The sequence below is a fragment of the Triturus cristatus genome, chromosome 11 (genome assembly GCF_964204655.1).
Source record: "Triturus cristatus chromosome 11, aTriCri1.1, whole genome shotgun sequence".
NCBI lineage: Eukaryota > Metazoa > Chordata > Amphibia > Caudata > Salamandridae > Triturus > Triturus cristatus.
In genome coordinates, this window is record NC_140594.1 from 1,047,655,445 (window position 1) to 1,047,678,439 (window position 22,995).

At 43.1% G+C, this 22,995-nt stretch overlaps 1 protein-coding gene across 1 annotated transcript in view; it reads left to right on the top strand.

Moving 5' to 3' along the window:
* The first annotated feature begins 3,164 nt into the window (after nucleotides 1-3,164).
* Nucleotides 3,165-22,995, top strand: part of LOC146785922 (fetuin-B-like) — a 76,547-nt gene continuing 56,716 nt past the window's right edge. The window contains exon 1 of the mRNA XM_085635320.1: nucleotides 3,165-3,510. Within this exon, the coding sequence (XP_085491446.1) occupies nucleotides 3,295-3,510 (216 nt within the window). The 5' untranslated portion in view covers nucleotides 3,165-3,294. The remainder of the gene's footprint in view (nucleotides 3,511-22,995) is intronic.

Sequence of the window (22,995 nt, forward strand, 5' to 3'; positions counted from 1 at the left end):
ATCTGGTATTCAGAGATCACTCAATATTTAGAGTTGGTTTGGTTATTGCAGGTGAGGCCCCCAAATTGGTAGTTGCTCCAGTGCCAAGCGCCTTATTGGTCAGCTACACTCTGGCACTGTAGGAGTTCTGAGTTTTGTGGGAAGTACTAAATCTCTAACAGCGGCGATCAGGTTTCATCGGTATGTGGAGCACTTCATAGAGGCAAACCGGCAGTACCCATTGTGCTTGGCGCACGCCCCTGCCAGGGCGTCCTCGGCGATAATGGCAGCCGCGCTTGGTGAAATTAGGGAGAGGATCGGCGTAGATCTGTCTTGGGGTTAAGCGAGAGAAGGCAGCAGGGGAGGGGAGGGCGATTCCGTTCCACTCACCGCTTGCCGCCGGATAAAAGGAGTCTCCCGCCGGCCGTTTGAACAGCCGTGTGCGCACCCTGGTCTCCCTCACCAGCACAGCTCCGGCATTCACTACAGTCCCCGGCTTGCAATATCGCTCAGGCCCCTCCTCTGGTGAGCCGTGTCAGAGCCGCGAACGAGTGCTTTAGGCAGCCCTTCGTGTCTGTAAAGTCCAGAGGCTTCTCTTTGCGGGTGTCCCAGTTCCGAGGAATGGTTATTTGAGTCAGGATATGAAAGAATTTGGGTGAAGCTGCGGGAGCCGATCCACTACGCGGCTATCACGTTCAAGCACGTAGCCATGCCCCCTCCATTAAGAGATTTGATGAAAAAAATGTTTCATTTCATTGGTCACATGAATGTGAGAAAAGTTTTAAGAAAATCAAACAAGCCATTAAACATTCTGCTGATACGGCATATTTTAATCAGAAGTGTCATACAGAGGTTGTTGTAGACACCAGCACAGTTGGGTTAGGTTCAATTCTTGCACAGCACAGAGGACACCCAAATGCACGAAGGCATATTGTGGCATATGCAAGTAGGCCTTTGTCCCAAACAGTGCATGCATATTCACAACCTAAAAAAGAAAATTTAGCTGTGGTATGGGCTTGTGAACATTTCCATGTATTCCTGTATGGAAAAACTTTTATGCTGGTAACTGATCCTCAAGCTTTACTGACTATATTTGGCAATCCAAATGTCAAGATGCCTTCTCTCATTGAACAATGGGGACTAGGATTTCAAGACTACAATTTCATCGTCTAGGGAAGGATCAGAACCCTGCTGACTTATTTTCAAGAGCCCCCATACAAGGTCACAGTACTCCATCCAAGTCGACAGAAGCCTATATCAATTTCATTGTAAAACCAAAAACACCAGCTGTGATTTTGTTAGCCCAGATTATCACTGCCACAAGCCATGATAGTGACATGCTAAAGTTGAAAGATATATCTACACATCAGTCATGGAATCAACACCCTCAACCTCTCTCCAGTGATGGTGAATAGCAAAAATACAAAAATGTCTTGGATGAACTGTCCATAACTCAGGAAGGACTTATACTGCAATGGTTAAGAATCCCGATTTTGGATAGTCTGGGACAGAAGATGATTGAGGTGGCCCAAGAAGGACATTGTGGAATCGTTGCCACAAAGTTAGCTCTTCGAGAGACCGAGGTGGCTTCCGTATTTCTATGAGTGGGTTGAAAAGGAATTAAAGGCCTGTCATCTATGCAACTGCCTTTCTACAAAAGTTACTTACCAAACACACCTTAAACATGTCAGAACTCCCGAAGCATGCATGGGGGAGAGTGGCCAATGACTTTTTCGGTCCACTTGACAATGGACATCACCTGCTGGTGATTGTGGATGAATATTCATGATTTCCCTTATTGAAGAGCTCTCATCAACCACTCAAGACCAAGCCATTGAGGGACTAGATGGCATCTTTGCGACATGGGATGTTCCAGCTATATTGAAATCTGACAATGGCCTGCCTTTTAACAGTTGAGAGTTCAAAGATTTCTAAGAGATCCTGAATATAAAGCATCAAAAGGGCACAGCTTTGTGGCCGCAGGCCAATGGACTTGTTGAGCACTTTATGAGTACGCTAAAGAAAGCAGTGCAGCATGCTACTCTTGAGAAGTTCAATTAAAAAACTGTATTAAACTCTACCCTGAGAGCTCATGGTTCATCACCTCACTTGACCACAGATGAAAGTCCTGTGACATTGATGTTCGAGAAAGCAATGGCAACCAAGATACCTCATGGGACCAATCAGAGAGAGAACAACGAAAACGTAACTTGTGAGAAGGATTTCTTTCATAAACAAAAGATGAAAGTGTATGCTGACAAAAGATGACATGCAAAGAAAATTGTTTTTAAGAAACGAGAGTGAGTACTTGCTCGCCAGATGCAGAAAAGAAAATCTGATGCTCCATTTGATGCAAAACCTTTTCAATTGGTGTTTTCAAGGGGACACATAGTGACTGCCCAGTGCCCTGGCAAGTCGATTACCAGAGACCTTTCTCATTTTTGGCATCTAATTCATCATTCATCAGATATACATTTTGAAAGAAGGATTGGGTCTGAAACATCAGTGACTGCTGTTGCCACTCCTTCGTCAACGCAGACCTTAGACATTGATTGTGATCGTTCCCAACTTCTAATGACAAGATCAGGTTGAACAATTCAAGCACCAAAAAGACTGATTGAAGATATTTAATTGTACATGAGTATATACTTAGTAAATTTTTAAACAAAATATTAAGCAGAGGGGGAGATGTAGTATCTTGCGAGTTAGCAATCACAGGGCCTTTTGGCTCCTGATGGACTCTGTAGAGCTGTGATGTAAGTGTTGGAGCGGAATGCAATGAAGGCTGATTTAGAATGCAGAGTAGGCAGTTACACTCACAGAAATAAAGACGTGTAATACTAAGCTCTGTGTGTGGCATAGTCATTGGTGGGTACCCAGGCAGGGGAAGGCACTAATCATATCGATCATTTTAATAAAAAAATAGATACTTGCATTATTACTGGTAGTTGACCTAGTATGATGAAATCCTTTAAAAGACTCAAAAGCAGCTAGGCCCTGAGATTGGGAACTTGGTTGGAAAAGATTTGATGAAATATTAACAAAAGCACTGGGACACTGTTATCAGCAGCTGACGTATTGCATTAAAGTGACCTGTGGCACATGACTTTGACTAAACATCACCCATCAATCATTTACTTAAAACTGTGCTGGTGCAGCTGTGGTTAACGTCAAGGCTGCATTCAACTCTGAATAATGTGTTTGTATAAAAACATGTCAATCTGAGCTGCATTTATTCACTTTAAGGGTTAGCCCTCAAGGTAGCTAGTTCAACAGCTGAGAGTGAAAAGAACCCTCCTTCAGACTTTGAAGAACATGAAGCAGTTTGTCCCTCTTCTATGTCTCACACTGCTCTTCCTGAGCGGTGCCCTCAGCTCTGTGCCCCCCGTCCCCCCCATGCCTCTGATTCCCGAAGACTGCAACGCTACAGTATTTCAAGCAGGTCTGGCCCTGGAAGAGATCAATAAAGACAGAGATGAAGGCTATGTTTTCGGCCTTTACCGTGTAGCCGATGTCCACCGTCAACCCGTGGTAAGAAAATTATTTCATTTGTATTACTAATTCTCACCTTCTGGAAGATGAAAAGCCAAGAAAATACATTTAGGGTCTCTGCACAGTATTTAATTTGTAAAATGATGAGTGCTGGTGTCTAATGCACTGATGCCCATGGTGGCCTGCTGAATACAAAGGGAGCATTGTCCTGAATTTACCTCAGGACTAAGGAGATCAGGCGTCCCAGATTTGCCAGGACAATCCCGTTTTTTCACCATCTGTCCCGGCAGATTTCAGGAATATTAGCTCATGTCCTGGTTTTTAGAGAGGGCCAACTGAAAAGGGCAGGAGGTGCTTTTTTATGTTTTACAAAGCAGGGATAGTTAGCAGTTGTGTCAAGAAAGCAATTTAATTGACAGGCAAGCTACTAGGTTTAAAAAGTGCATTGTATGTATGTTCTTACTGCCTGTTCTGTAATTCTCTGCTTTGAAGCACTGTCATCCTGTGCGCTCTCTTGAAGTAAAATTGTTGTCCTTCTTCTCTTTTTGTGAAATGTCCTGGTTTTGGCTTTAAAATTCTAGTCCCCACACGCAGGACTCTTTAATCCACTACCAGACACTCCCTGCCCTTTTATCTTACTCCTGCAGGCTACTGCTTTCTCCCTTCCTGATGTGTTTTTCCCTCTCTCACTCTCGGGAAATGTCCGAGAGCAGGGCTTTAAGTGAGATGAAAAACCTGGAAGGTCCCTCAAAGGGGCGTGGCAGATCTAATTAAGGTAATGACTTAAAACAGGTAAGCTAAAAATCTGTGCTTAGCATAGTGTGCCAACCGACTGGTATTTTGCTACTTCTGTCACTGTACTGCATCCAGGTATATAATACAAGTAACATTACACCTTCAAGCCAAAACTATTGGCTTTGTCAATGGGTGTTAGTTGCAAAAGACAAATAAACAACAACTATGTCTTTGTTGTATATAATATTGAAAATGCTTTCGTTCTGAAATGTTGAGACTGTGAAAGTATTATAACGAGTCTCTGGAAGTTAATTCAAAGGCAGGGAAGCGAGGTACTGCTGCAGATTTAAGATATTTTTCTCGCTCTGATGCTGAGGGTAAAAATGGAGAGCCCGGTAGAAACCTGTCTCAGCACCTGCTTTTTAGAACTGCCTATGCTGAGCACCGGCAGGACTCGGCCCACTTAAAGCCCTGCTGACGAGAAAACCTAAGTGCCTGTCCCCAAGAATGAGTGCGGTGCCCCCAACCGGCAACCATTGGCTCAAAATAAGTACTGTCTCTGCATCAGACATGCTCACTAACTGAATAAATAATAACTTTGACTAAATAGCTTGAATACCGCTCATTTAAGAGTACTCATTTTAACAACCTCAGAAATATGATTTGGCATTGCCTGGTTTCAAAAGAGTGTTTTACAGCGTTTCACTCACTGAGCCATCTTACTGGCAGTAAGCAAGTTAACGAAGCCACCTTATCAGATAATGGCTTGCATTTTTTTTTTTTCCTCGTAAGTGGGCGAAATGAAAGAGGGTGCCATTTTGTGCCTTGAATTAGTAATATGTGTTTCTATAAACTCATTTTAGAAGTTCTTTCTTCGCAAACCCTTTGATTGGTAGCTGGAAACGTAACTATTTCCAATGCAAAATTCACTTCATTCACCTTTCGATTGTTGGAAGCACTAAATGTTTCATTGTTTTCCAACTTCACTGTTAGACTTGGGGGTCTCTAGTTGGCACAGGTATGCACTTGTGACAAATAGGGACCCTCGCCTCTAGTCAGGGTAAAGGGGTACACTCCTAAAATAACCCCTGCTCACCCCCTAGGTAGCTTGGCACGAGCAGACAGGCTTATCTCAGAGGCAGTGTGTAAAGCATTTGTGAACACATACAGTAATCAAATGACAACACTACAGATGGACACCACACAAGTTTTATATCAAAAATAAGTATTCTTTATATAGATTTATCACAAGACCATTAAATGACAAAAATCCACAATACTGTTACTTTAAGATGGTAGAATTTAGCTTAGTTCTCTTAAGTTCCTAAATGCGACACTTTAAGTCAATGTACCTTTTAGATGCGACACCCAGGGCAGCGAAAGTGTTGCAACGATGTTGATGCGTTGAAGATTTTGGTGCAAAGAAATAAAGACGTGAAGATCTTCCAGATGCGAAGTACTTCAGAAAGAGAACAAAACCGGTTCAGAGAATCTATACTGTGGCCTAATAAATAGGTCCTTGATAAAGAACAAGACAAAACTGGGACAAAGGTACTCAAGAAGAGTTAAAGGTATAAGGATAGACCTTTCATGTTTATTTTACTTTTTTATGTGGTAAAGTTCATTTTTCAATTTATACAAATATATTCATCATACAAAAAACATATATGGATATAATCCAAACAATCACAATACATCAATAAATATACATTAATCCAGTAGCAAAATAGGTACCCCACTAGAACCTAAACTCAACCATACATACATACAATCAAAACCACATTCATAACATCAAAACACATTGTGGGTGAGCACACATGATCCTATGGTGTTCAAATGGATGAATTGCTTGTATCTCATCCAAAGGAAGCCAGATGGAACTTCAGAGAAGAGAAGGTCATCGAATCAAGCGCCAACGCGCGTTTCGGTATTGGGCCCACAAAGGAGCCCCACCTTCATCAGGGCGTAGACCAAGGGTAATAGGGGGCACACACAAGATCTAAAAATGTAAACAAATAAATATAATGAAGTAACAAAAACTGATGCAGACATCTATTAGCAACATTTGATTAATCAATCCAAAATCTAGTGAGTACAAAAAACACATATCCAGTAATGTCATAAATAGCTTGCCAATAAACTGCTTAATATATATGGCCCAATGGGTCCAACAGTAGCATGGAGAAACAAATCACCACTAATAGATGGTGTGACATGGAGAAACAAATCATCACTAATAGACAATGTGACATAGTAAGAAAAGTGTGAATCCAACCACCAAAAGGAGTCGAGAATAAGAATCAAGTTAGGTAGGTGTTGAAAAGAAAAAGGACAATAAAGAATAAGTGAGTTTTAAATAATAACCATAATAATCGGAAAGAAGATGATTGAAAAAAGGGGGGGGTTTGGGGTTACCCAACCAGGAACATGCTGGGATCCTTGACAGACCTAAAAACCTATATCATGAGCCACAAATCAAAGAAAGAGATACATACTAAAACAGACGTTTTTAGGAGGCCATGGATAATTCGCCTCCGAGCTGCGATGGTAACACAAAACAGTGTCCTTTAGGAGCGTCAGGTAAGGCTCACTGTTAACAAAGGTTTTCTATTTTCCTAATGGGGAAAGGCATAGTGGTGGCGCTTAAGTCGAGAGCGCCCAAGATCTGAAAAAAATAAACGAGCAAAGAATAATAAGTACTGAGTCTGAACCGATATTTCTAAATACACACTGATAGAACAAGAAAGCTGTGTGAAGGAGAGTAAGTCAGAAAGGACTTCGTAACCAACCTACTAGCATTCGAAGTGAATCCAACGTATGCGCAAGCCCGGAATGTCCCAGTGGAGATCTTTGGAAGATAAAGGTATGTGGGACTTCAAAGGTTTGAAAATAACAGAGGAACAACTAGTGGTCCATGTCCAGCGTTATATTGACATACATCAATAAAGTATCTGTAACACAAAAGAAAAAATGGGAGGAAAATTTTTTTTGCAATTGCAGCGTGTAAGCGATCTCAAAGGCTGGGCTAAGAAACACTCCGGAATAGTGAATATCCATGTCACACATATGGGTATCGATGGACAGTGAAGCTAATGACGCAATGACCAGATAGTAACGGGACTATAAACGAGCGAGGACCATGGTCAGAACATGGCCCACCTAAATGGTACCAGAGGGGGAGCGAAAGGGAAGAATGGAGACACTTAGTAAGTTAATGCAAAAGAGTAAAAGCCTGGGGAACGCTGCTATGCGGCAATAAGCGGATAAGTAAACAAACAGAATAATCCTAACGAAAACGGACTCCGGGTGCAGGAGCAATCAACAAAACCTCCAAGCGTAGCCTTAGTATAGGGTACTTACTGGTTCACAAAGGGTAGGGATCCCCAAAATAGTCCGTGTCAAAGGTTCGGCGAAGGGACGGCGTCTCTATCTCCTTCACGGTGAATTTGAAATACAGCCCGCCCTCATGAAATACCTCTCGCTCACGGGCTATGCACCAATAGGAGCAGAGATAGAGAGGAACAAGTACAAAATAGAAACAGGACTCTTGGTAAAGTCGATCAGTGTATAGTTAGAAACGGTAGCACCATTTTAGGATCGTCAATGCAGAATAGGTAATGTTGGGCCATGAGAGTAGGAAAGAGTATCCGCAAGGACCACTTAGTGAAAAACGATCAAAAACGATTCAAAACGGACAGCAAAAGAAAAAGTGTCCATATTTGTTCAGGTGACAGAGCATGGTCTCCGCAGTTCAGATAGACATCGCAACGCCACGAAAACACCCCACCAGAGGGGGAATCAGGTTGGGGGTAGGCCAGCCATGGGAAATATGGAATAAGTTATTCCCAACATCGTTGAAACCCAGGATGGACAAGAATAAACTCACAAAGATGAATAAAAATAATAAAGATGAAAAAGAAAAAATAGAATTAAATATAAGTAATAAGGAATAAGGAAATGATACAGCTAAGGTAAAAATTAGGGCAGACAGTACAGGACTGGGAGACACTGAAGCCCAGATCGTCAGGCGGCTAAATGGACGAACCATGTCTAAATATCCCAATGGAGAATAAGTGCCTTTGCTTAGAGTACTATAAGATGGCATTTTCCCATAAGATAATTTCGTTAAGCCCCTGCTGCACTGAATCTAGATAAAAAATCCAAAATGTTTCCCTTTTCTTCCTGATGGAGGTGGGATTTCTTCCAGGGGGGGAGTATATTTTTTCCAAAATAGTCCATTTTAAGTCAGAGTCCTTGTGATTCATGTTTAACCAGTGATTAACTAGAGGGGCAGATGTTTTTTTGATGCGAATATTCGACCTGTGTTCACAGATTCGCAATCTAATTTCCCGACTCGTTTCACCGATGTAATGAAGGTCACAGGGGCAAAAGATGATGTATATCACATTGGAAGATCTACAGTTCGTCATTCCATGAAGCGTGATCGTCCGGTTGTTGGCCAGAATGGTATTGCCAACCATTGCATGTGGACATGCTTGGCAAGTGCCACAACGATGGTTGCCCTCCACTGGTTTCAATCCAACAATGGCTGTTTGGATGGGTGCTGTATTAGCCGTGATTTTGCCTCTAATCAAGCAGTTTTTTAAATTCTTGTTACGCTTGAACGCAAAAAGAGGTTTAGGAATACTGCTTCCATCATTACCGATATTTAACAGGTACCAAAGGGAGTTGATGGTCTGTCTCACCTTATGGTTGATGTTGGAATGCTTGGTGACATATACCAACTTATCAGCCGGGTCAGGTTCCCTTCTTTCAAACATGGCTTCCCTGTTAAAATATCGAGCTCTTTTAAAAGAGTCTTTGATGAGTTTGTGGGGGTAACCTCGTTTCAAAAATTTGGTTTTTAGAATATCAGCTTCAGCAAGGAAGTCTTTCAAATGTGAGCAATTTCTACGAAGCCGTAGAAATTGACTGAATGGAATACTGTCCCTCTGGCTCCTCGGATGATAACTGCCGTATAAGAGGAGAGTGTTCCGGGCAGTCGGCTTAGTGTATAAAGATACACTGATTTTATTATCCTGGTGTTCAACCCACACATCTAGGAATTCAACCTTTAAGTCGCTCGAGTGAACCGTAAACTTAAGGTTGCTGTCGGCAGCGTTTAGCCAGGCTACAAATTCTTCCAGGGATCTGTCGTCTCCACTCCAGACGAAGAATATATCGTCTATGAATCGTGACCAAGCTCGCACATTCTCATAGAATGGAGCCATGTTGTTGTAGATGTTAAACTGCTCAAATTTGCCCATATAGAGGCTTGCTATGCTGGGCGCACAGGACGCCCCCATACTGACGCCCTGTACTTGATGGAAAAATTCACCATTGAATTCAAAATAATTGTCATTTAGGACAATTTCAAGACACTGAATGATAAAAGAAGAGTTGGTAATTCGATTATCATTGTTGAGGATTTCTTGAACAACCGCTAACGCCCCCTCCTGCGGTATGTTGGTGTATAGGGCTTCAAGGTCTAATGTGACCAACAATTCCCTATCAGGGTCAAATGGGATGTCTTCGATCTTGGAGATAAAGTGGCCCGTATCTCTCACATACGATTCCAGTTCACCCACCAAGGGTTTCAAAAAACAATCCACATATTTGGCTAGGGGTTCAAGGGCTGAACCAATCGTGGACACAATGGGTCGTAGTGGCGGGTCCAAAACGTTTTTGTGTGTCTTGGGTACCCCATAGATAATGGGTATTCGGGTGTAGCTGGGTGTTAAATATTCTGCCTCCTTGGTACAGATAAAATTATGATCAATAGCATTATTGACCAAGGACAAGATGCGAGCTTTAAGATGGGTCTCAGGATTACTTCTAATCCTTTTGTAGTGTGTAGTAGACGACAGTAAAACATTCATTTTCTCGATGTAGTTAGTGGTATTGAACAAAACAATACCACCGCCCTTATCACATGGCTTGATAGTAAGCGATTTGTTGTTTTGAAGCGATGTGAGGGCCTTTAGTTCAGCAGGAGGTAAATTGTTGGCTGGTTTGGGCACATATTTGATGATTTTCAAAATTTTGGAGGTGACTGCTTTCTCGAAGATCCCCACTTCAGGACCCACTAAATCAAGTCCAGGAGTGAAATCTGAGGGGGGTTGTAATCCCGACAGATTATTCTCAGTGTCAGGTGATGGTCTATTAGAAAAGAATTTTTTTAATCTAATTTTCCTGAAAAAGGAATGTAGGTCCTTTAAGAACTCAAATTTATTGAAGGGGGTGGTAGGCACAAAAGTGAGGCCCCTAGATAGAAGGCTCAGAGATTCTTGGTCAACCTCAGAAGTAGACAGATTGAACACAGGGATATCTACTGTGTTTTCCAGTACTGGTTGTGCCTGGTTTGTATATACATCTGGGGTTGACCTCGAGCTTGATGGTAATTCCTTGTCCGGGATGCCCGAGTTCTGGGGCGGAAGTTCCCCCGGCGATTGCCTAAAAAATGGTCCGGGGTCATTGGTCTATCGAATTGTTCATTACGGGGTTGATAGCTGGTGTTATAATTCGACTCATAGTCAACAGACCCTTCCCCTTCTGAGTCTGTAGTGTCTGAAAATGTGACCACTTTCTTATTGTTGCCCCATCTCATGTTACTAGAGCCCGGGCCAGTGCCTTCAACCATGGTGTAGAAGTTTGACGTGAGATAGGGGTAAGTGCGCTCCTGCGAGAATAGTCTAATATCTTTCTTTAACTTATCTGTTTTTCTTTTAAGGAGGTAAGTAGAGAAAGAATCAAGCTCTTGGGAAATTTCATCTAGTTTTTTAGTTGCCAGTTCAATAGAGTTGTCTTTCTTCAGTTTTTCCTCAAGGGCTTCTATTTCTTTAGACAGGATGGTTAATACCTCTCTCGCTGTCTCGATGATTAACATCATCCAGTCGCGAGAGCATCTATTAGAAATAAGGGCCCATTTCTCCAAAAATAATCTTATTTCCACAAATAGACCGGGTACATTACGGACACGAAGCCCGAAGGGTATGGTTCCAGCCCTAAGGTACTCAAGCATAAAGTTGGCATGAGCTTCAGTACGTTTAGATTTTTTCTTAAGGTTCAATAGTTTTGTCCATTCACCTTCCAGGCCCTTAGACAGTGAGAACTGGCCATCACTGCCGGCCGCCAGGCGGCCCGCTTCTCCGATGTTTACGAGAAGACTCTGCTCGATGCGTCAGCTACAGCGGCGACATCCCTTTACGCGATGCGACGACAGCGGCTTTGGCGGCGACACTATTCTCCGACGTTGCGAGACGCTTCCGCTCGATGCGATACTGCAGCGGTGACACCCCTTTACGCGATGCGACAACAGCTCCGATGGCGGCACGCTTCTCTTTTCCTTGATGCGGTGCAATGCGACAGCTACAGCAGCCTCATCCAAGATGTGACGGCAGCGGCTGCGACTGCGACACGCTTCTTCCTCGATGCAAGACTCTTCTCTTGATGCGGTGCAATGCGTCAGCTATGAGGGCTGCGATGGCAACACGCTTGTTCGGCGTTGCGAGACACCTCTGTGATGATGCGAGACGCTTCCGCTCGATGCGACAACTGCTGCGGCGACACCCCTTTACGCGTTGCGACGACAACAGCTCTGACGGCGGCACGCTTCTCCTTCTTGAGTCGCGCTTCCAGCTCCTTGCGACACGCAGTCCCTCAGAAGGACCAAAACAGCAGCAGCCACTTCCAAAGTACTCTGGGGAGCTGGGGGTTGAAGTCTGTTGTTCCTGAGACTTCAGCAGGAGGCAAGCTCTTTTCCAAGCCCTTGGAGATCCTTCGCAAGTTGAGCAAAAGTACACACACAGTTCCTTTTTCCTCCCTTTGGCAGTAAGCAACCACTGCAGGCCAATCCCCCAGTTTCAGGGATAGTTTCTCCTCAGCTTCTTCTTGGATCCTCTCCTCAGCAGAGTTTCTTCTTGTTTCCCAAAGTGATCTAAATTCTTGGGATCAGGGTCCCAATACTTATACTACAAAATCCTTTGTCTTCTGACGGCAGAGGGGCCTTTGCCTTGTTCAAACCAGTTCTGGTCAGTCCTGGAGCACTTTGTTTACCTGACTCCTTCTTTCCTTTCAGAGTGCAGGGCAGAAACATCAGACGCCCCACATGAGGTGGAGCCAGCATTGTGGAGGGAAAGCCCAGCCCTGGAGCACTTTTTTGATATGATTCCTTCTCTCCTTTCACAGTGCAGGGCAGAGACATCAGACACACCACAGGGGGTGGAGCCAGCACTGTGGGGGGCAGGCACAGTCCTATTCAGGTCCCAGGTGAAACTCCTCCCTCCCATCTATATGCAGATCTCTCTATTCACCACTGGGCGGACTCACCCTGTCTCCTGGAATCCCCCAGCCCTGTCACTCAAATTCCAGACAAGGAATACACAACCTAGCAGAGGCAGGTTTGAATGGTTAGACAAGAAAATACCTACTTTCTAAAAGTGGTATTTTCAAACACAGAATGTTAAAACCAACTTCACTAAAAGATGTAATTTATCATTCTGAGTTCAGGCATACTAAATTTGAATTTCTACCATGTTCCCTGAGTCAGTTAGGACTATAAGATGTAATAATCAAACTGCCCATTCTGGCCTATGGAGAACAAGTAGCCTTGCAATAGTGAAAAATAAAAATGGCTGTAATTCACTATTAGAACATGCCACACACAACAGGGCATGTCCTACCTTATCCTTACAATGCACCCTGCCCTTCGGCCTACCATAGGGGTGTCTGATGTGAAGAAAAGGGAAGGTTTAGGGACTGGCAAGTGGGTGCACTTGCCCAGTCAGCATGGCAGTACCAGACTGCACACAGGCTCTGCAATGGAAGACCTGAGACACACTTTTACAGCTGCTTCTGTGGGTGGCACAACCAGTGCTGCAAGCCCACCAGCAGCATTCGATTTACAAGCCCTTGGCACACACAGTGCACTGTACTAGGGTCTGACAAGTAAACCAAATAAGCCAATCATGGAGTCACTAATCCACATATCAATTTACAATAGGGAGAGCATATGCACTTTAGCACTGGTCAGCAGTGGTAAAGTGCCCAGAGTCATAAAACAGCCAACAATAGGTCAGAAAAAATATAGGAGTAAGGCAAAAAGTTCAGGGATGACCCTGCAAAAAGGTCCAAGTCAACATTCACCAATCTCGATGTTAATGAATACAATAGGCGTGTAACACACATTTTGGTTATTTATTCTGTTGTGCATTACAAGACATTTCATAATTATTTCAGGAACAATAAAAGAGGTAGAAAACGGGGTACAATTATTCAGGAACAAAAAGCACGTGATAAAATACCACCAAAACTTGTCAGAAGGATAAAAACTAAATAGGAACAAATAATAACTAGCTCCAGTTCCAATGGGTAATATGTCGATTACATGGTGCTTATTACACAGACTGTCTTATACCAAAACAAAAGTAATTAATTACAGGACATAAAGGATATTAATTACCATCAGTAGACATCAGTTCAATGCATAGATGGATGAATGCTATGCTATATTTTATCTGTTTTTGTGAAGTGCCCTGGCTCCTGTGAGGGTATCCTGGCACTGTTCGGTGTGTGAGGCTATCCCCGGGAGCATGAAGAACTGAGTCTTCAACTTCTTGAAGAATTCAAAAAGAGAGGAGGCTCTAATGTGTAGCTCATGGTTGTACCTTTTTTAGGAGGAATGTAAGAGAAAGCTTGACCCCCATTTCTGCTTTTGCTAATAGGAGGGACTCGTGCTAGTAAGAATCTGGCTGACCGGATTAGCATGGAAGGTGGAAGAAAGTGAATGTGGTTGTTTAGGTAGGCTGGGTCTGTGTGGTGTAGTGCTTGGTATGGGTGGGTGAGGAGTTTAAACTGTGCATTCTTGTGTATTGGAAGACAGTGGAGCTCCCTCAAGTGTGGTGTGATGTGAGATAGGCATGGGTGAGTGAGGACGTGTTAGGCTGCTGTGTTCTGGGTGGTCTACAGTCTCTTCATCAGATGGTTGGTGATCCCTACGTAAAAAGAGCTCCCATAGGCCACCCTGCTGGTAATGAGGGCCTAGGTAATGGTCTTTTTGGTGTTGTTCGATAGCCAATTGTAGATCTTTCTTAGCAGAGTGTGGAAGCAGGACGCAGTGATAGATTTGTTCTGGCCGGACATGTCTAGGTTGTTGTGGTTGATGATTCCAAGGTTTCATGCATGTAGGCTGGGGGTGGGGGTGGGGGCCTAGGCTGAAGCATCGTTTCTTAAAAAGGATGGATGGACTGATGGATTCCAAACTAGTTCAGTATTGGTGGAAATGAGGTGACAAATTTTGTAAGGGCGAGGCCCACACTGGCTTTGTAGGCAAACTGGAGTAAATGTAAATGAAAAGGTCTGTAGTGGTGCAAAGGGTCAAGTAGGTAAGTGGAAGATTGAATAAATCGTGTCTTTGAGCAATTAAGCCATCTTGACCCTTTTTCTGGCCATCATTAGTAGAGGCAAAAGCCCACAGAGCCTCTCCCAAGGCCCATATGTAATCCTGGGTTGGAAGCAGTGATAGGATCCTTCCAGGTCTTTCCTGGAAGGTTCCTGATCAGACGAGCAGAGTTACTGACCCCACAAGCCAATTTGAGACAGGAGATTTAGCCTCCATTCCATTTCCTTGCAATATTCATTGATGGGTCCTCACAAGTCAATGGCGTAGTGATCAGTAGTGTAGCAGAAGTAGAGGCACCAGGGACCAGGGTGTGAAGGGACCCTCACCACAAGCAGTGGAAGTGTTTTACTACCAAATGCAAGGATAGGGAACCAATTCTATTTCTTGTGTTAGAGCCCATGGCACGCTTCCCAAGCCTCTGACATCAGTCAGAAAATGTGCTCAGGGAACAACCCTGTAAATGGAGGGTTTGGACTTAGAGAGAAGCTAGAGAGTGTTGCTCATTCTCCTCTGTAACATAAGGCTACAAAGCCATGCACTCCTCACAGCACTGCCAAAAGCTTGGAAGCACAGAAACCTATTGCCTGATGTACGTTATCTACCCCAGACCCGCTGGCCTGCCCAAAGTCAGTATGCAATGGCAAAAAAGAATGAAGTGGCAAAAAGATAGTCCACTGATGGTCCAACAGTATTGATTAGGGCAGACACCATATTTCCAAAGGACTTATTGACTTCCAGAACTTATTTGCTCATTTCATTACTCTCTTGTTTTTACACTCGGATACTTGTAGTCTCCTGTCTTCTTCAATGTGCTTTATGGTTGGGCCCAGATGTAATAAGATTTTTCATTGGAGTTGATTGTAATAAACTGGAGAATTAGCTCAGGGGAATGAGAACTCACCTCAAATACTAATGATCGTACTTGTCCGGCTGAACCACAAAAGTCACTAAATAAACCAGTGCTTAATCCTCTGGTTGCTTGGCAAAAAGCAGTTAGGCTTAACTTAAAGTCAATTTGTAAAGTAATTATGCAGCACACAAACAATAATAAAGTGAAAATCCCAAATTCCAAATTTAGAGTAATAGAGTATATTTTTTAAAATAAAATTACACCAAAAATGGGTAAAATCAAACTATTAGAACCAGCATGGGTGCCCGCAGAAATGTTTCGGGTGGGGTGGGGGGCGGAGGGGAGGGGAATTTTAACATCAGCCATCCTCTGACATTATGTGTGCCAGGTGGGGCACAAGAAACACTGGGGCACAGGGGGAGCCATGGGACGCAGGAAACAGGCCGCATATGTTCCCTTACACCATAGATTTGTTATTCCACAGCCATCTCTTTCTTTTGTGGCCTTTGGTAGATATCACACCTTCTAGCAGTTGGCAAAGTAAAAAGCAGAGCTGCAGGCAGGAGCGGATCCTGGACAAAGGTGAAAAAAGTCAGGCATGCCAAGGGTTGACAAACCTGATGCAAAAGCTTAATAGAAGGATCAAGCTGCCATTGTCTGATTAGCAATTTCTAATCTGTTTTTATGTCCCCACTATTCAGTGCACCACATTATTCATACACACACGATCAAGGTGCTATAACTGAATTATAGGAAAAACATGTAGAATCTGTATTTAGGGGTCGATTTCGATCTCGATCGGAAGGGCTCCAAATTGGATACGGCTTTGCCTAAACCGATCCGGAGCCCTTGTTTCCGACTGACTCGTTCCTAATCCGGAATGACCAAGTACGATGCCTGGAAAACCCTTAGTGCTGATGGAATCGATTCCGAAAGGCATCCGGAGAGCTAGAGCCTTTCCGGAGCTGATTCGTACTAATTTATGGACTTGGTTTCCGATCGAGCAAGTACAGCCTTTCCGATTCAGTTTGCCTGGAACAAAAAGGCTGCTGGAATCGGTCTTTGAGGGCCTTCCAAATCGGGCCTGTGGGGGTAGCCATAGGTTCCCCCTTTCAGACTACACACAGTGTAGCAGGCACCAAGGGGTGCCCGCCACAGTGTGAACGATTTTCCCCAACCACCCCTTTTGTCAATGGGAGCCTGTGTTCTCTTTCGGAACACAGGCTCTATTGAAGCCAATTAGAGCCTGACCGAATCGTATCCAGATGCATACAAATACATCGCACTCGTTTGGCCGGACTCCCCCGATCCGAGCCGTACGGAAAGCATTCCGGAACCAAGTCATTCGGTATGCTTTCCGAACGCGACCGGAATCGACCCCTTAGTGTTAATGTGCACAAATGAATAACATTTAAAATATATGAGAAATGTATTTATTTTGAAGAAAACAAAATGTAATATATTAACTTAAATAAAACAGCAACTGTTCTCATCCAAATTGGAAAATGAAACATATAAACTTAACCTGGATAACTGTTGCAGGTTAGGAATTGCAAACATCTAGACTCTTGCTGAAATTAAACAATCACATTTTTCAATGAGTAGTTTTATACAGTTTTTGTTCACTGGTTAGTGATCTCAAAAAAGGAACTGTAAACATTAGTAGTCTTATGCAAATGTATCAATAACTTTTTCAATCAGCTGTTGTTTGTTTTCATACATTTTTGCTCATCATGCACAAACCTGATAAGCGATCATCTGCCATGGTTGACCTCTACCAGGTTTTCACCCTTCTAATTGTGCTGCGAGACCTTTCCATTGTACAAGTGGTCACTGGTAATGTAAGAGCAATGAGAATTGCTTGCTGGACTGATGGAAATAAATCTGAGTGGTCTAGCAAATCCAGGAATCCATTGTCAAACTGCTCATCCTTTGTTGACCACATCTCAAAGCATGTGACTTCTTCGGCTTCCAGGTTTTCAATGTCGGAAATTTCTCTGATGTTTGCATTAAGGCATTTGTATTGCTGAAGTGTCATTTTTGCCATCTGTTTCGGGTAAAATGAGAACAGGCTCAAATTATTCTTGTTTCATGGCCAAACCGGCTTTCTAATGATGCTATGATAAAGTCCATGTATGGCACATAGATAGACTGGCGCTAGTAATCTTCCACATAAGAGGAATCAAATTTAGAACAAAATACATGCCAGCCACATTGCCTGGGAACACAAAGTTCGATGTTCAATTTTTGCTGCCATTGTTTGAACATTTGAAAAAAATTACTTTCATTGTTCTTCTGATTTTTGTCTGTGGTCATGGAACACAGTCAGGAAGTCTTGCACGTGATGATAACTTGCAGAGCATGGCTTACCGATTCCAATCTTTATGCGTAATCTGAAATTATGGACAAGTAAAAGAGAAAGCCCACTGTTCTTGAGGAACATTTAAATTGATATGCATCCTGATGTGTTTTTCCCAATACTTTTCTAACCAGTAAGAATAATTGCTTAAAAATCTCTTCAAGGTTTGAGCTAAAAATTCTGATGCTCTTGTATTTTGCAGTCCATCCTGTTTCACTCAGCAATAGCACATTGAAATTCAGAGATCTTCTTTTTGGACTCGAACGGAAAAACTTGATGATGGCTTTCACTGTGCCAGCAGAATTCCGTATATCAGGAACAGCATTTAGTTCAGTAACAACCAAATTAATTTGTATGTGCAATACAGTGAGCAAAAGCAGCTTTAGGATATTTTCTCTTTATTATGACTTGAACACCACCTTCATTTCCTGCCATTGTAGAGCATCCATCATATCCTTGGCCATGGAATTTTTCTAAGTTAAATCAAGTTAGAACAGGTATCCATAATCATATTTGCAATTGAGATAGCATCCATTAATTTAAGGTTGCAAATCCAAGGAATTCTTCTCTGGTGACAGCTATGGTTCTACTTGTGTCTACAAAAAATAGTGACAGATGTTCTTTTCTGTATTTTCAGCACTTTCACCAGCAATGATTGAAAATCCATTTGACATATTGACTAAGGATACTTAATCTTCTCTTAATGTTTCTTAGCATAATGTAAGCAATCCATGTTCAACTCGAATTGATGTATAACATGCATTAAGTGGTGCATTTTCCAGATGGTTCCTTAGGATCACATCTCCTGCTTCAATGCGAAATTGGTACAGACTTTGCACTTTTCCGGTTGTACTTTTTTCCCACGTAAAACAATGTAATGTGTGCCACAAAATAAGATTGTGGACAAAATTGGAAATAACTTTTTAAAGATTTTTTTCAACATGCCTTTTCACGGTGCTATCTATTTAGCAAACAATTATTGTGTCGGGTTTCTTTCTGATCGCCAAAAAGTGAATTGTACCCACTTGTGTGTTTTTATATGAAGATAAAACAAGGTTGCGTTCTCTTACATAGAAGTCTTTATATTTGGTGAAAGGCATAGTTATGAATGCCTCTTGCGTCCCATGATGAACTGGTTGTGGAAAAACTGTGCAATACTTGCAAATTGCACCTTTCAGTTGTGGAAAGTAGCTAAGCCATGGTGAATATTGATTAATCCACACATGACGGAAACAGCGTGGTCCACCTGAATCCTTCTTGAAGTCATGCTTTTCTGATGCGGTATACGTATTTGTTGGTAGATTGTATTTAAAATCATCTGTTAGTTTATTTGATTAATTAAGATACAATCTAATATCATTTACAGGAGCATCAACATCATGGCTACATTCTATTGGAGCTGATACTGGACCTGCAGAACTGCTTGTGCTTGGTTCTTCTGCCTCCTATTCATCATGTCTAGATTCTTTACATGCTTCCTTAATATCAGATTCTAAATCATCCAATTGTTTTGAGAAAACATTTGTGGATGTCCATATCTAAAAAGAAATGAGGATCATTCCATACTCTGCTTATCACCAGGCTGTCTGTGTTGAATAAACTGTGAGTTGTAGATGAGTTTTAGGAAGTTGAAAAATCCCTTTAAATTTCTCTGGCAAGGAGTGCCAAGCTTTCCTTGCATAATGCTTAGTTATATTGGAAAGGTGTATGCGTGTGGGTATATATACACACACACACACACGCACACACACATGCACGCACAACACACACACACACACACACACACACACACACACACACACACACACACATATGTACTGTAATACCAGATTTCACTTCCCACATCACCAGATTTCACCCAAAACACTTGCCACAGCACCAGCTTTAAACCCTGGCACTGGATGGCATCCACATCATTCACCAGATATAATCCCACATCAACAGGTATAACCCACCATACCAGATAATCATATAACCCCCCCCCATGGTGGCACAAAATATAAACCCAATGCTTTTGCCTCGTTTTTCACTGCTTTCTCCTTCCTCTCCCCCACTTTACTGGGTGCTTTCTCATGATTTTGCCTAATTTTTTTCTGCTCTCTCCTTGCACTACCCATTTTTTCTGAGTGCTTTCTCATGTTTTTGCCTCATTTTTTTCTTTCTCCTGTTTTTCTAAATGCTTGCTTTCCCTTGCTTTCGCTGCTTCTTGTTTTTTACAGCCCTGCACAGGGTATATAAACTGCCTAACAAATGCCTGAGTCAGCAAACTATGACATACAGGCTACAGCTGCCAGGATTGGATCCAGGCTGGTCGGGGCCAAAAAGCGCTATGAGCCAGAGTAGGTGAGCCAGTAAGTGAAGGGCCTGTTAGTGCTTCAGTGCATGACACACACACTGCTAGTCTCTGGAAGTTCTCCGTCTTTCTGATATGCAAGCATGCGCGGAGTGCACTGTGCTGGGGGCAGTGACGGAGCAGGTCGGACTATGATTGGTTCAACTCCGAGTCGGGACACAATGAGGCATCTCTCATTGGTGGTGCTCTGCTACTAATGACAGTGATGCCTGTGGACTGAGGTGGGACTAACAAAGGTAGCTGAGCGCTACGCTACTACCAATGAGAGACTCATTTGGTAGCATATTAGTGCTCAGCTATCAATGACAGTAGGCTACGGGCAGCTGTCTGCCGCCAGGAGAACGGACCACATCCACCCACCATGAGTCGACCCGGGCCGGAGTCCGGACTGTTTTTGGCACAATGGTGCCACCCGTCAAACTAGTGCTAGTGCATGGGCAGCGTAATACTATGGCAGGCGGTAGCCCTTGTGTTACTCTGCACTGCACTGTGAAATCCACAGGCCTCTGAGTGATCCGGGGAGGGCAAGTGCCCCCCCTTTTCTCCCTCCTGTGGATGCCAATGAGAACCGAAGATATGAATTTTTACATTTCGAATAAAAAAAAGGCAAAAAGAACACAGCACCAAACGCGGTTATGTAGTTGCATGAGGTCAAAATCATTATTTAAGTCCAACCACAATGGATCACGAGTCAGATACAAGGACCATGGTGGGCCCAGTCAAAGAGTTAACTTAGGACTTAAACAATATTCTGAGACGGTAAAGTCTTCATCAGGGCAAGGCATTTGGCTGTATCTGAAGACTAGGTCATTGACATTGAGGAGATCTTGGTGAAGCTGTCGATAAAGGTGAGAAAAGCTCATAGAGGGAAAAGTCAAGATTTTGCACAGGGGAGTTAATTGTCGTTGTTTATGGAGTTCTGTTTGACATTGGGTCCAGTGAAGATTTCTACATTTGGACTTAAAACATTTTCTGGAGCTTTGATTTCCTTTGCGGAGCCAGGCTACAGGCTGTAGCCAAAGAGGGCTCTACAAGGTCAAATATTGTCTTGGACAGGTCCAGCTGCACCGGATCTGCTGCTGCCCAGATGCACCCTAAGGACCCTTGGTGGATCAGCTTGCATGTGGGCCCCTGTCCCACACTGGCTCTCAGAGCAGAAATTTATAGCAAAGCTTCCAGTCCCTGGGCCTCATTTACATAAAAAATTATGCAGTGCGACGCCGCAAACCACTTTGCTGTTCCAATCTGCATCTTTTTGAAAGCACACGTACACCTATTATTAGCAACAATATGATGCATCCGTGTGCTTTCACCTGCGCAGGCACACAATCGACTGCCATGCACTAGTGCAGGAACACTTGCATCATGTTGTTAGGGCGCTTGAGTTGCATGGATGATTGTTTTTGTTCAGGAAAGGAGACCTTCCTGCACAAAAACAATCACTGATGGCATTTTCCTCCTTCTATTCGTGCTGCAGAATGCAGCACACAAGGAAAGCTAAAAAACAAGGAGAAATAAAAGTATTTCTCCTCATTGCATCACCCCTTTGCCTCCCCTGGGGAGGCGTATGATTCTGACTCATCTTTCCAAGCTTTACAAAACCTTGTAAATCTGGGAATGTGTCAGGTACCATGGATGTTGCATGGAAACACTACAACCAACACCCATGGAAAACCCCTCTCATTGAAAGTAATGCATGAAAGGGGCCCATATTTACAAGGTCATGAAAGCCCATGCAGGGTGATTTTACGTGGCCTTGTAAATATGATCAGTATAGGAGAACAAGGGTGATGAGTACAGGCCCCAGCTAGGCCCGCAGGACACAAGGGTTCGCTCTCCTGTAATGGAATCTATAAGGAAGTTGGCACGGAAACTGCAAAGTACAAAGACAGCATTTATTAACCCTTAAGGGTGGTCCTACAATCCACACAACACTCTTCAGTATTGCATAGAGTAGCACAAAGAACTTGCGTACATGGTCCCCTTTTATACACAATAGAGGGGCTCATAAGTGGGTGGATACAACATGAGGCCGAAGAACATTACCATTTATGGTCATTTTCAATACTGAATCAATATGTGGGCGGAGCTAACACACTCCTTGAGCCCGCGAAAACATGGTCAAGCAAGACTAACTGATAACAGATGTGGTCAAGTCTGGGCATGTGCCAGATGGACAAAAGAGCTATTTATAGACTGTTACTAGGCAGATTACAAGAGCAACTAACACAGAGGTTGGACTCTTCTCGCGGAGAACACGTGGAAGCATGACGATACAAAATGGAGTCCGAACTTCGGTCAACATAACAGAGAAAACATGATCTAGAGGAAGGGGATTAATGTCTTTAGTAAATGCTTAATCACATCGTTGTTTCAATTTACAACGGACGACCCTTTCAGCATTTACTGAAGACATCCGGTTTGTTAGAATAATCATCATATATGTCAATTGTCATCATTTCTTCAACTTCTTTAGCTAGACGTTTCTGGTGAGCAACATCGGCAATAGCTTTCTTGTCAGGGATACAGAAAGATACGCATAGGGAGCAGAGCAAGGGACCACATTGAACACAGATACAGCACGAAAAGAGAACTGCTACAATAATGCAGAGACCAGTTAAAACCTTCCATCCCCAGGCAGTAATTAAGGCCCAAAACCATCCAGAAAAGGACCAAGTGCCGTTTTCTGTATGGATTTCAGCTGCAATTTTATGCAGCTTGTTGATGGCATTATAAACTGATGGCGTATGATCAGGGATAAACACACAACAGCTACTTCCGATAATTTTACATGCTCCTCCTCTGTCAGCTAGCATAACGTCTAATAC